Consider the following 14,122-nt stretch of genomic DNA (forward strand, 5'->3'; position numbering starts at 1 on the left):
AAGTATACTCAAGGTGAACAGGCTCTCTTCAGCAATTATGGCAGGGAAGACCACCGGAGCTTTCGCGACGATTGAGTTGTCGAACTCAGGCTGTAGTGACCAGCGGACTGCTTACACCGCACGACAGAAAATTATCGATTTTACTGAGGTGGTGTTCAAATTAGTTTGATTTATCTTCACAAAACTAAAATGGAAATCCTCCAACTAAAGATCGACATTTTTCTGTAGCACTGTGTTACTCTTGCCATTCCATGCCGATGTGTTTGAACTTTATGGGAATAACTCTGAATAGTTGTGGCTAATGTTTGCACAATGTTTGTCACCTTTCGGATAATGAAATAACAATTGAATTAAATTGAGCTAAACTAACATGTTTTTTTAAGTCTCGTATCTACATCTAATGGCGGTCAGGATATTCAAGATAGGCGTTCAGACTAAAATCTAATGTTTCGTTTATGATGAATGACTTCAAATTTACTTGGCTTAATCACAAGGTCTGTGGTTTAATTATATTGTTTTATTAAGGAAGTAACTCAAGGATTTCTCAATAACATAGACCTGCACTTTGTTGACTGTTGCCATTACTCAAAAATCATGATATCATTTGTCTTTGAAAAGTCATTTCCTATAAAGTAAATTGATGTAAATTAAAGTCCCCCAATTATGCCAGACTCTGCCAATCTGACTATGGAAACTCCTTCGCATAAGTCGTTGAAAATTATATGGAAAAAATCAAATATTTAAGTTTTTGGCATATAGAAGACGCTTTGGTTATTATGTTTTCAAAAGCGGTTGATAATAAAATTCATAATTAAGAAAACACGAAATCATCCTTAAACAACGTGGAAACTTTTCTAAAATCTAACCCCCCTCCTCCTCCCCTCCCCTCTTGGACAATTTCCATAATCTTTTTTGTATGAAGCGTGCTTAATCCACCTTTGTGGTTGGTGTCTTCTTCACTCTTTGAACCAAAAATTGGTCATACAAAAGCTACGAATATAATTCATATCTGATATAACACTTTATTTTTGGTACAGAATCAAATAAAAAGTTCAACAATATCACGTAAGCGGTCAACTTGAGATAGGGTTGCCAGATCTTCTGACTTTTAGACTTGGATTCGGAAGGAATCAAGCGATAGGTTGGATGATAGACCCGGACAAAGTTTTCATACAGATAAGTTAGATAAGATAAGCTTCAATAACGTAGGCTAGAGTGAGGAGACTTGATCGCATTTTTTAAATCGACATAGCTCTCTCAATTTATCACAAAACTATGAATATTTTGCATGAGTTCAACTATGTTTGGCTGATAAGGGTATAGAGTAGGGTGCCTAGAAAAAATGACCCCCTGCTCCACAAGCGGAAAACGGTTTATTGGGTTATTTTAAGCATCTGTGCAAATTTTGAGTGGAATTGTTTGAGATTAACCCATTGATACCCGAGCCTAGTGTTGGTTGTCGTGATCGGGGACTTTCTTTTATAATAAAAACACAGGAACATCACAGGACATCATATTTCAGAAATTTCCAGGTTGTGCAAAAAATCTTTGACCAAGTTATGAATTTTTGAATCAATACTGATTTTTTTCAAAAAATCGAAATATTCGCGGCAAAAAATTTTCAACTTCATTTTTCGATGTAAAATCAAATTTGCAATCAAAAAGAACTTTAGTGAAACTTTGATAAAGTGCACCGTTTTCAAGTTAAATCCATTTTTAGGTAACTTTTCTGAAACTAGTCGCAGTTTTCAATTTTTTCAAATTAGTGCACATGTTTGCCCACAAAAAATATTTTTAAAAAGCTGAGAAAATTCTCTATATTTTGCTTATTTAAACTTTGTTGATACGACTCTTAGTTGCTGTGATATTGCCATGCAAACGTTCAAAACTAGGAAAATTGATGTTTTCTTAGTCTCACCCAAACAACCCACCATTTTCTAATGTCGATATCTCAGCAACTAATGATTCGATTTACAATGTTAAAATATGAAACATTCGTGAAATTTTCTGATCTTTTCGAAAAAAATATTTTCAAAATTTTAAACCTAGACTAACTTTTTAATACCCGAGCCTAATGTTGGTTGTCGTGATCGGGGACTTTCTTTTATAATAATGTCCTCTAAAACATATCAAAAAATAAAAAAAAATTAAAAATAGTGTTTTTTGCAAATCAAGTTTTAGTGATAAAAAGTTAAATAAAAAAATCACCAAATTTTTTTTACCGTGTATCATTTTTTTCCAGTGTAGTCCGTATCCATACCTACAACTTTGCCGAAGACACCAAATCGATCAAAAAATTCCTTCAAAAGATACAGATACTTGAATTTTCATACATCATTTTTGTATGGACAGCTGCCAAATTTGTATGGAAAATTATATGGACAAACTAATGATGCAAAATGGCTTCTTTGGGCATACCGAAGGCACCAAAAAAGTTTCAGTCGGATTAAAAAATACAAAAATTAAAATTGAAGAAAAAAGACCGATTTCGTACAGAATTGCTCACAGATATTTTGCAATTAACAAACAACACGTCTTATTCCACACAAATTAACCACAAAACTGATTTGACAATCTTCATTCTCTCTTTCGCCGGCCGCGCGCATCTCGCTGTTTACTCGCTCGTTGTTCTCTCTCGCAGCTCGCTAACGCGCTCTCGCACTCAATCTGCAATCTGTCAGCTAGCAAGGCAATATTCATGAAGGTGCGCACTTTTTGTCGCGCTCTAAACTCTTATTTATGAATTATATCAATCTTATAATAAACAAGCCTTATCCGAAAAACTTCGTTCTGCCTTTTTTCGCTTGTTGACGTTTTTTGATTTTTGTTCTTCAGCCTTCTGTGATCAAAATATGAGTTAACGTAACTTTCTTCATACAATTTGCCGATGCTCCGGAATCGGTTCCAGAGTGGCCAAAGTGTCAATTAGTTGGGCTTATACGAACTCAACGCAACAAAGAGCACCTCGATCCGACGCTCCGTATTGAACTTGTTGGGGAGGATTTTGGACACCTTCTCTTTAGCGGATCACACCGGGATGTAGTTGGTAAGTAATCGCTAAAAGCTAATAAGTTTATTAGTAATTTTTTTTACAGGTTTTACTCACTATTGGTTTCCCTGCTCAAATCCTCGGATCTACCAACTTCGTGAGCCGTGCCAGCAAGAGCAACTGTACGGTAAGTTAATTAAATTACAAATTAGTTCAATTTTCTATTTCTAACCTAACATTTTTCACTCTTCTCTAACTTACAATTTCCTTCTTCTTTCAGGACCGTTCCCGACTTTCCGTGCAGCTACACCGTCGCCTCGAGTTGCAGCAGCACCGTATCAACAACGCGTAATCTAAATTTCAATAATTAAATAACTAAAACTAACAAACGTGGTAATCAATTTTACCTGAGAGTAATTCAAATTTCCACCACTTTCTTCCTTGACTGTTTGTTTACGTTTGATTTTTCCTTTCCCTCTTCACTCGCTCTGACGGTTCTTCGCGCAGACGTGAACATCATGACATGTCAGCCAGCTTCACGATTGTCCGTCGCAAGGGGCTTCGTGCGTTGGTATTTGCTGCGCCGCGCCCGAACAACTGATTCGCGTTCGAACAAAACCGTCGAAATTTTTTATGTATATAGATACTCATTTGATAATTTATTACATATTCAATCCTGCAACCCATAATCCCTACAGTGGTGAAAATAATGTTTTTCATACAAAAATAACTTTTTTAAATCGCTAATAACTTTGCAGGATCAAATTTTGCGGCTTTGTTATGTTCTAAAAAGTTGTAGAGCATAAAATTTTCAATGAAAAACTCACTTTTGGGAATATTTGGATGAAAGTAGCACAACGTGCAGACCAAACCGTAAGAAAATTGGGGTTTCCATACATTTTTTCGATTTTCTCATACAAACTTCACCTTTGAGTATCAATGGGTAAATGTTGACCGATATTGCTCATATTTGGCCCAGAGTCCTAAAATAGCCCAAGGAACAATATACAGCTTGTAGAGCGAGATTTTGAGAAAAAACGTCCCATATTCTGAGCACCCTAGTATAGAGCCCTCTGTGCAAAAATGGTCATTTTCAGAAGCAAACAGCTTATTTATGTTATAAAGGTACAATATTTTGCCATACATTAAGACTACAACAGCAATCTTTTATCTCGTTTTTATTTTTCATGTAAAATGCATTGCTTTCACTATCTATGTTAATAAGATGGTTTTATTGCCTCCACTAATATTTTGATCTGTTTTGACTCCAATCAAACATACATGTCAGAATAATAAATAATTACTTTAAAAACTAAACTTCCCTCCCTAAAACAGCGAATACTTCGACGCCGCCGGATCCACTCCCAGCGCCGCCATCTTGTCGTAGATCCACGCGACGAACTTGGTCACATCGGTGTACGCACCCGGAATGCCCTTCTGGCCGCATCCGATGCCCCAAGCGACGATTCCCGCCTGGAAGTACCGATCGTTTCCACTCGCAATGGGACAAACCAGGGGTGCTCCCCCGTCCCCGGTGCAAACGTCCACGTTCTCCTCACCGCCGGCGCACATGTAACTTTTGTCCAGCACGAAAAACGGTCCCAACCGGGTCGATCGGAACGCGTCCTGGCACTTGTCATGGGGAACCACCGGGACTTCCACCCGGCGCAGAATGTTTTGCAGTCGGCCCTCCTCGAACTTGTCCTTGCCCCAAGCGCCGGTGAAGCAGTCGTGCCCGTTGAAGTTGGCGTCCGGTGGGGGCAGACAGATCGTCTGGATGTTCTCGTCCGCTTCGAATGGTTTGTCCAGCTTGAGGAGGGCGATGTTGTTGTGGTGCAGCTGGTTGTACTTTTCGTGGATGATCACCTGTGCCACCTCGCGGGTCTGCAAATAGGTTGAAGAATGTTGGATTTGTAGTCATCACAACATAACAAAACTCGACATTTTTTAAATTGATGTCAGTAAACGCCTCAGTTTTGATAGATTTGGGCTCCCTAATCACGCTCTATCCAGCAGAATTGAATTTTAGTGAATTCCTATATGCACCCGCGTAGCAAACATAAAGGGGTGCGCATGGTTGCTGAAGATGATTTCCTGTGTTATTCCATTTGTACCCGAAATTTACAATTTTTTTTTATTTTCAGGGAATTCTCTAATATTCGATTCTGTCGATTGTAGCGTGTTTAAGGAAACCAAATCAATCATACCTTGACTAAACTGAAGCGTCAAAATCAAAAACTGTCGAGTTATGTTATCGAAATCACGGCTGATAATTATAACTCGAGATATTTTATCGGACTTTAAAATATAGAACCTTGTGAATGATGTTAAAAATCAGAAATGTTAATCCAAAAATTTATAAGTAACTATCCAAGAATATTTTAAAGTTTTCAGAAAATAGTATAAGAAGATTCAAATCGCACGAGTCAGGAGGTTATTTTCGGTTACTTTTTCCTTAGGAAATAACCTCGTTCATAAAAAAACATCTTTTAAGAAAAGTGTGATCCATACCTGCGTCTGGAAGCGCTCCTTATCCGTATTGGTGTCCCACTCGCCGGCACGCACAAAGTACTGCTCCTTCTGCTTCACGCAGTGTGCCGCCGTCAGTGCCAGATTTGGCGCAATCAGGGAAGCAGCGCAAAGGTAAACCTGCTTGGAGATCTCCACGACCTGCTGGTTGATCAGCACCATCAACGTCCACGGGAATTCCCCTTTTGAACAAAAAATCGAAAAACTTCGTGAAACTTCGATGAAAGTCGTTTGTTTGTTGATGGATTAAATTACCATATTCCGAAACGCCAATTTTGTCACCAACCAATCTGTACCCAATACCGTTTAAATTTCGAATCCCGCAACGATCGAACGCCACATGCTCTGTGAGTCTGGAGTTGGTGATGTCCTTTTCTTCGCAGCATATCTCCACTCGTTCGCAATGATTCTCGTCAAATCTGTGGATTGCTGTTTAGTACTAAGATCTTGCTCGAGTAACTCATTAGGATATCCTACCTAAGATCGATATCTCCAGCCACAGTCAGCACATTAGCAGGAGTTATCGTAGACGGAAGCACTACGACGTCGGTACTGCCTTCGGCTTTGCAACGGTGCTTCTCAACACATCTGCAGTTCTAGAATTAAAACAAACACTAATATCACACTAATCACTCAACTGTATCCCCGCGTACGAACCTTTGCCGACTGAGCGTATCGTTCATCGACCAGCAGTAGCAGCTGTATCAGTACTATCAACAACGCCACCCTCGACGAAGACTTCTTTGCCATTCTGAGCGTTGTGTTGAACTGCGATCACCTGAATTAGCTCTGGACAGGGGAGATCGAGAGAGTGTCTAGCACAGCTTATCGTCGGTACACTATAAGCTTGAAGGTGGTACCACTACAGTCGCCACACCGCGAGACGGTAGAACTGGTTTTTCGTGGAAGTTGTGCCACGATCGTGAGCGAAGATCTTCTCGCGTAAACAACCGATTTGTCATCACCCGGCGAGAATGTGACGCAAAAGATCAAAAATCTTCAAAAAGTGGGCTTGAGAATTCGAAAAAGTCGATTTATAGTTAGGCGGTGTTCCTCAGAGGACAGTGGTTCTAAACCAATAGTACCTTGATTTATCTGTATGCTAGTAAATGGCAATAAATAATAACCAGCTTAGAAAACAAAAACGGGTATTCTACTAAGCTGTTTCGAAAAAGATGAATTTTTAAGTATCCTTAAACATTTTATATGTTTAACGGAAAATATTACAAAATATCCTTCAAAATGAGTTTCTAGTACATTTTGCTGGAGCCTCATGGTGCTTTTTGTTCAATTTATGTGGCGAATTCCGATTTTTTTTAGGTATCATATCTCAGAATTCTGTTAATGTATATTCACTATTTTTGGATATCTTCTAAATCTATATATATAAAAAATTTCGACGTTTTTGTTCGAACGCGAATCAGTTCAATACGGAGCGTCGGATCGAGGTGCTCTTTGTTGCGTTGGGTTCGTGTAAGCCCAAGGAAGGTTTATACGCTAACTAATTGACACTTTGGCCACTCTGGAACCGATTCCGGAGCATCGGCAAATTGTATGGAGAAAGTTACGTAAAATCAAATTTTGATCACAGGAGGCTGAATAAGCAAAAAGGTTAAAAACGTCAACAAACGAAAAAAAGGCAGAACGAAGTTTGTCGGGTAAGGCTTGTATATATATATAAAAAATTTCGACGGTTTTGTTCGAACGCGAATCAGTTCAATACGGAGCGTCGGATCGAGGTGCTCTTTGTTGCGTTGGGTTCGTGTAAGCCCAAGGAAGGTTTATACGCTAACTAATTGACACTTTGGCCACTCTGGAACCGATTCCGGAGCATCGGCAAATTGTATGGAGAAAGTTACGTAAAATCAAATTTTGATCACAGGAGGCTGAATAAGCAAAAAAGTTAAAAACGTCAACAAACGAAAAAAGGCAGAACGAAGTTTGTCGGGTAAGGCTTGTATATATATATAAAAATTCGACGGTTTTGTTCGAACGCGAATCAGTTCAATACGGAGCGTCGGATCGAGGTGCTCTTTGTTGCGTTGGGTTCGTGTAAGCCCAAGGAAGGTTTATACGCTAACTAATTGACACTTTGGCCACTCTGGAACCGATTCCGGAGCATCGGCAAATTGTATGGAGAAAGTTACGTAAAATCAAATTTTGATCACAGGAGGCTGAATAAGCAAAAAAGCAAAAAAACGTCAACAAACGAAAAAATGGCAGAACGAAGTTTGTCGGGTAAGGCTTGTGTTACATAAAACATTCTGTATGTAAAACATGGATGTGCGTCAAAAGGTCGAAAGGATAAAGGTCGAGTGAGGAAAAATGGAATCAAGATTCTATAGTATTTTCGTGAATTTATAACATAGAATACATACATACATTTAAACATGTGCAGAAATTGTCAGGCTTCCAAAACATATTTGTTGAATTTATGTTCTTAAAAACAAACCCGTATTTTTCTGCGAGTTTTGCCATTCTTCTTTATTAGCAGTTCTTTAAAAAAATAGCAAAGCTTCCAAACTATGTTTGTGAGGGTATTTCGCACCTTTTTTTATGATACTGTGAATTGTCCAATTCTTTCAAACCTGAGCAGTTCAAATGAAATGATAAAAAAACATATTTTGAGAAATTGAATATTATGTAAAAACACTATTCAATTTTAAGCTGTTTAGTTTTGACCGAGCCACGTAGCCTAGTGGTAACGCTTCCGCCTCGTAAGCGGTAGATCGGGGTTCAAATCCCGGCTCGGACCAACACAACTGGTGATCTTTTCCCTTCTGGATTCGATTGCTTAGTAAAGGGAAGGTAGTGTATCGTCACAAACTGGACCTTATCACGACACCTTAGGAAGGCGACCTATGGAATGTTAACATTAACCTTAACATGTTGACATTAGTTGAGCAAAAAACTGCCACTGAATCCGCTTTGTAAATGCCGGCCCCGATACTCTTCACGGGTGTTCCCCTCAGGAACTGGGAAAGATTTACTTACTTAGTTTTGTTTTAAAAGCTTTCGACCTTTTGACGTTTTGTCCATTCGACCTTTTATCCTTTTTCGACCTTTTGACCATTCGATTTTTTGCCCATTTAACGTTATGTCTTTCTACCTTTTGTCATACATTTGTAAAATATGCATAGGCAAATATATTCAGCATTGGCCCCGAGACATTCAAATCAGCATAAAAAGTTTTTATTTGTTTTATAAAACATATAAATATTATCAGGGGCGTTAATAATTAGAGTTCACGCGCGCTGATATGACCGCAGAAGAATGGCCGCATGACAGCCGCAGAACAAATTTTTGGCTGTTGTCAAAGGTTGCCTTGAGTTTTTCGCTGACATTTCGGAAAATATTCAAAACAAATCAGGTTGACAGCCAAATCAACGCTGAATTTCAGTTCAACCTGCTGATTTTTATACAGCGGTAGTTCGGCGGCAGTAACCTCCTGTCAGTCACAGCGAAGGAGTAAATTGGTTTTATCTCGCAATAAGCAATATATGTTTTATTATATTATATTATGGGTAATTCTCTACCAACTCACACGAAATTGGGAAAAGTTGCCCCGACCCCTCTTCAATTTGCGTGAAACTTTGTCCTTAGGGGTAACTTTTGTCCCTGATCACGAATTTGAGGTCCATTTTTTAATATATCGTGACGGAGGATCGGTACGACCCCTGCCATTTTTGAACATGCGAAAAAGACGTGTTTTCCAATAATTTGAATTTGAAAAAAACACTAAAAAAGTTATAAAAGCTCTGCCATTTTCCGTTACTCGACTGTAAATTTTTTTTGGAACATGTTATTTTAAGGGAAATTTAATGTACTTTTCGAATCTGCAACAACCGCAACAACCCAGAAGGGTCATTTTTTCATTTAGAATAAAAAATTTCATTTTAAAATTACGTGTTTTTTCTAACTTTGCAGGATTATTTTTTAGAGTGTAAAAATGTTCTACAAAGTTATAGAGCAGACGATTACAAAAATTATGATATATAAACATTTCAAACTTTTTGCCTTCCTCAGGAAAGGCTATAAAATCACTCGGAAAATGAACTTCTTACTTCGACCATGTAGACCCACCTTCACGTATACCTATCAACTCAGAATCATGTTCTGAGCAAATGTCTGTGTGGATGTGTGTAGGTGGGTGGACAAAAAAAATTGTCACTCGATTATCTCCGGACTGGATGAACGGATTTTGACCGTATTAGTCTCATTCGATCCGTCTTGGGGTCCCATAGGTCTCTATTTAAAATCAGCAAGTTTAGTTAAGTACTTCAAAAGTAATGCTAAAAAAACGATTTTGGCGTATGACCGGAAGATTGTGAAAAAGGGTGGTTTTTGCAAGAAACCCTATCATGTTATACATTTACAGAAAGGTATTAAAAATACCTTTCCAATGAGTCCAACACATTGAATATCTGACAACCCTATCAAAAGTAATTAGCACTTAAGTGTTATGTATACACTTTTTGGAGGCCGGATCTCAGATATTTCAGGAAAAATGATGTCCGGGTCCATCATGCGACCTGTCGTTAGTTAGATAATCGAAAGACCTTTCAAATGAGCCTAAAATATCAAGGATCTGACAACCCTATCAAAAGTTATTGGCACTTAAGTGTTATTTATACACTTTTTGGAGGCCGGATCTCAGATATTTTAGTAAAAATGATGTCCGGGTCCATCATGCGACCTGTCGTTAGTTAGACAATCGAAAGACCTTTCAAATGAGCCTAATACATCGAGGATCTGACAACCCTATCAAAAGTTATTGGCTCTTAAGTGTTATTTATACACTTTTTAGAGGACGGATTTCAGATATTGTGATAACAATATTGTCTGAATCTTCCATGCGAACTATCGTTGGATAGGTTTTTTTATCAGACCTTTCCGATGAGCCAGAAAATTGAAGGTCTGCGAACCCTATCAAAAGAAATTAGTAATAAAGTTGATTTGTCAAACATGTTAAGGGAATGTTGCTTTTTTTTACTGAATGTATTGACTTTATGAATGAGAGGAAGGCACCAACCACCTAAAGGTGGATTAAGTAACGTTTTTTTCGTAAAATCGCGATAACTCGTGATGTTTATAAGCAAAGCCCTTATGTTTATTTATAATTTTTTTGTAATTGTCTGCTCTACAACTTTGTAGAACATTGTTACACTCTCAAAAATTATCCTGCAAAGTAAGAAAAAACACGTAATTTTAAAATGAAAAATTTTGTTCTTGGTGAAAAAATTAACCCTTCTGGGTTGATGAAGACTCGAAAAGTAGATTAAATTTCCCTTAAAATGAAATGTTCCAAAAAAATTACAGTTGAGTAACGGAAAATGGCAGAGTTTTTGAAATTTTTTAATGTTTTTTCCATGAAATCATCAATTTATCAAAAATTTGATAGCTTCGGAATTTTTGTCAAAATTGCCCAAAGTGGACTCAATGTCTGCTAAATAATAAAAAAACGTGTACTAAAGAGCAACAAAGTAAAAAAAAATAAATCCTAAAATATAATAAGTACATTATATTCTTTTTGAAATGTTGGACACTAAAAGGTTAAACTCCAGGAACAATGCCCACCATCTCAATCACAAAACAATTCGTAGCAGTTGCATAAGTGTTGTGTGCCGTCCAAGATGTCGTCCTACAAAAAGCTGAACGACGAAACCTTCCCAACGAGCCTGCTGATGGAGTTTGACGAGCTGGACGATGAGTTCCTGATAAGCCCACCGGGGCTGGCCGCAACGGAAAAGGCCGACGTGGCATCAGGTGAGTGTGTTTTGGGAAAATTCGCTGGAAGATATTTCCGAGGTTGACTACCTTCACATGCAATTTGTCAGTGGGGGGGATTCCAGCGGTTGTGGTTCGAAAGTTTCATCTGTTTATGGGTGGAATAAACCAGTCTCAGGTGGATTTTATTATTCACGTCGCCGTCGAAACACAAGAAACCGTAAAACTAGATCGAGAGAACTTTGGACTTCAAAGGAAGAAGAAAGGTAGATTGCGATCTATTTTTGAAGCACGTTGATCTTTGCTGTAATAAATTTCCTTTGTCTAGAAGAGTAAAATAAATATTTTTGTTATCCTATTCTTCTTCATTATTTTACGTGCCTTGCCTCACGATGTTTTCTTGAAACCTGAAAAAGTTAACTCAATATCAACTTGTTTTAATTTTAATGGAAAAAGATTCATCATTCCATGCAATTTACATATTATTCTAAATATGGTATTTTTATACAATCATAAATAGTGTAAGAATTACATTAATTTAGCCGTAATACTACTTCTTTCATATTTTAGGTTTCTTTCTAAATTTTAGCTAATCCAGCAAGTAATGTTCATATAACAATTATTGTCTCAACGCATTCCATGTGAATTTTCAGGACCGATTCATAAGCTTTTTAGTGCATGGACCTTGTGTGGCCTACCCCAGTTTATGTTTTTAAAATAATAATCTGAATTCAAACCTTACCAGTTAGAAAATATTCCTAAAAAAAATGTGAATACCTATCAATGTCATCCCGGTTTTACGGTACGAGCTGAAAAATCATCTTTTTCCAATTTGTTATAAAAACTCCTATTTCAGAACCATTTATTTCGTTCTTCTTATATTTCTAGAGTTTTTTTTAAAAAGGTCCTATAAGCTATTGTGTTTCATATGTTTATAGGACCTTTTTTTTGAAAAAAAAAACTCTGGATTTTAACATCGAGTTTGCTCTTTTAAGTTTGACAATGACTTTTAAAGGAAATCTGCTTATTGTATGTATCGAGTAGTCCACGTTAACCACCAGCATTCAAAATTGATCGAAATTTAAAAATCCGTAGTGAATGCTCAAAATTAAAATGAATTTCCAGGCCCCCGCTCCCCAGCGACCACCACATCGCACACGTCCAACACCTCCAGCGGCAACTACAGCCTGTCGACGGAGAACGAAAACGGCAGCGGCTCCAGCAGCACTTCGAGCCACCCGACAACGGCCAAGTTCCGGACCACGACCAGCAAGCGTGTCAGCGCCAGCAAGGATGCCAAACGGGCCCTAGCCGGGGCCAAAGCGCTGGCCAAATCAACTCCCGGCCAAAAGCGGGCCAAATCGATGGAAAACCTGCGGAATCAGTCGGGTGGCAGCGGCACCAGCGGACATTCGCTCAAGCGTCAGCCCAAATATGGTCACGTGAAGAGCAAGGTGAAACAGTTTATCGATGAGGCGATTAGCCAGCGAGGTCGTCACGTGCTCGTGCGCCACAAATCGATGCCGGAGTCGAACAACAGCCGCGGAACGGAAGAGGTCTGGTGGTTTTTTTTTGGTGCGGGGTTTTAGGTGGTTTTAATGAGTTGCTTTTGTTTACAGCAGAGTGAAATTGACCAGGAAACAGACGTGGAATCGCTTCGAACGATGCTGCGGGAGAAAACGGCTGAAAACGAGAATCTGCAGCGCCATTTGGAGTTCAGCGAGATTCAACGTGAGGACGGGGTCGTGAAGATCGAAACGTTGAAGCGCAAGATCGAAGCAATGCGTCTGGAGGAATCTAAGCGGCAAGCCGAGCGGGATGTGGAGCGACAACGAGAACGAGACTTCAGGAAGGAACTGGATCGGAAGACGGTTTTTGGGGCGTATTTTCAGTACAACCGGATATTTGCGACGACCTGCACGCAAACCAGTCCGGAACCGTGCACGACCTTCGACATGAGCACGTTTGGTAGCGAGGACAGCTTCGAACGGGTCATTGCGGCAAGCAGCTCCAGCCAACCGAACGCCTCGACAGGTCCTCGGGCGAAGCGAAGTCTCCAGTATCCGGTAGACCAGCAGGAAGACCCGGACGACGACGACAACGTGCAGGATGACATCAGTCCCGATTCGGCGACCCACCCCGAAAGCTCACCGGACTATCCGCAGTTGGTTCCGGCTGTAGGACGTCAGCAGTACCCATCAACCAGCAATCAACCCGTGGTCTCCGTTGGACGCAGTGATCGGCAGGACGTGGAAAGTGACCGAATTTGCGATGAATGTGCCCGGAAACGGAAGAAGAAGGCGTCGAAAAAAGCTCGGCTGGCCAGCTTTTTCTGCATCAGGAAGGCGGACTAAGAATTTCGCATTCGTTAGTGTGTTTGTGTTTAGTGCATTTCTCAGTGATCCAAATTGTTGTAAACGTTTCTAATTAATTTATTTACATTAAATGTGCTTAACCGAGTATTGCGCCTTGCAGCAATTTCTAGAGTTTTGTGTCAATCGTGCTAGGCCTAGATTTTTTCATCACACTGCTTTGCAGGACTGAGAACTGTCAACTTTGCGCACTTTGCACCTCAGTAGAGTGCTGCGGGAAAATTTTCATCACAGTTGGCAAACTGATTTTTTGCAATTCCGTCGTGAAACTACTTACTTTTCCTGTCATTCTTGAACGACGAAATAGCCTACTTTTCTGTACCAATAATAACAGAATCGAATAGCAACACTTTTCAAAATAAATGCTGAAAAGTTCTACTTTTCAGCAATGAAATGGGTGCTGAAAAGTTGAACTTTTCAGCACTTGTTTCGAAAAGTAACACTTTTCAACATTTTTTTGATTTAAACGTTTTATAGGCAAAATACATGAAAATTCGACTTAAAA

At 39.1% G+C, this 14,122-nt stretch overlaps 2 protein-coding genes across 3 annotated transcripts; one reads left to right on the forward strand and one right to left on the reverse strand.

Annotated features, from left to right (window-relative positions):
- Positions 1-4,150: 4,150 nt before the first annotated feature.
- LOC120415228 (phenoloxidase-activating factor 2-like) lies at positions 4,151-6,363 on the reverse strand. Its single transcript, XM_039576685.2, has 5 exons — positions 6,176-6,363; positions 5,996-6,114; positions 5,774-5,937; positions 5,501-5,700; positions 4,151-4,873 (listed from the first exon to the last, which is right to left on the reverse strand). Exons 1-5 carry the CDS (start codon positions 6,266-6,268, stop codon positions 4,316-4,318), a joined length of 1,134 nt encoding a protein of 377 aa, XP_039432619.1. The 5' UTR covers positions 6,269-6,363; the 3' UTR covers positions 4,151-4,315.
- Positions 6,364-11,100: 4,737 nt separating this feature from the next.
- Positions 11,101-13,708, forward strand: LOC120415227 (uncharacterized). Of its 2 annotated transcripts, none has more exons than XM_039576684.1 (3): positions 11,101-11,284; positions 12,371-12,801; positions 12,868-13,708. In XM_039576684.1, exons 1-3 carry the CDS (start codon positions 11,152-11,154, stop codon positions 13,597-13,599), a joined length of 1,296 nt encoding a protein of 431 aa, XP_039432618.1. In that variant the 5' UTR covers positions 11,101-11,151; the 3' UTR covers positions 13,600-13,708. The 2 variants fall into 2 exon arrangements, with proteins under 2 accessions (XP_039432618.1, XP_039432616.1); XM_039576682.2 differs by having other exon boundaries at positions 11,103-11,284; positions 12,865-13,708.
- Positions 13,709-14,122: the final 414 nt, after the last annotated feature.

The sequence above is a fragment of the Culex pipiens genome, chromosome 2, assembly GCF_016801865.2.
Source record: "Culex pipiens pallens isolate TS chromosome 2, TS_CPP_V2, whole genome shotgun sequence".
NCBI classification, from domain to species: Eukaryota; Metazoa; Arthropoda; class Insecta; order Diptera; family Culicidae; genus Culex; species Culex pipiens.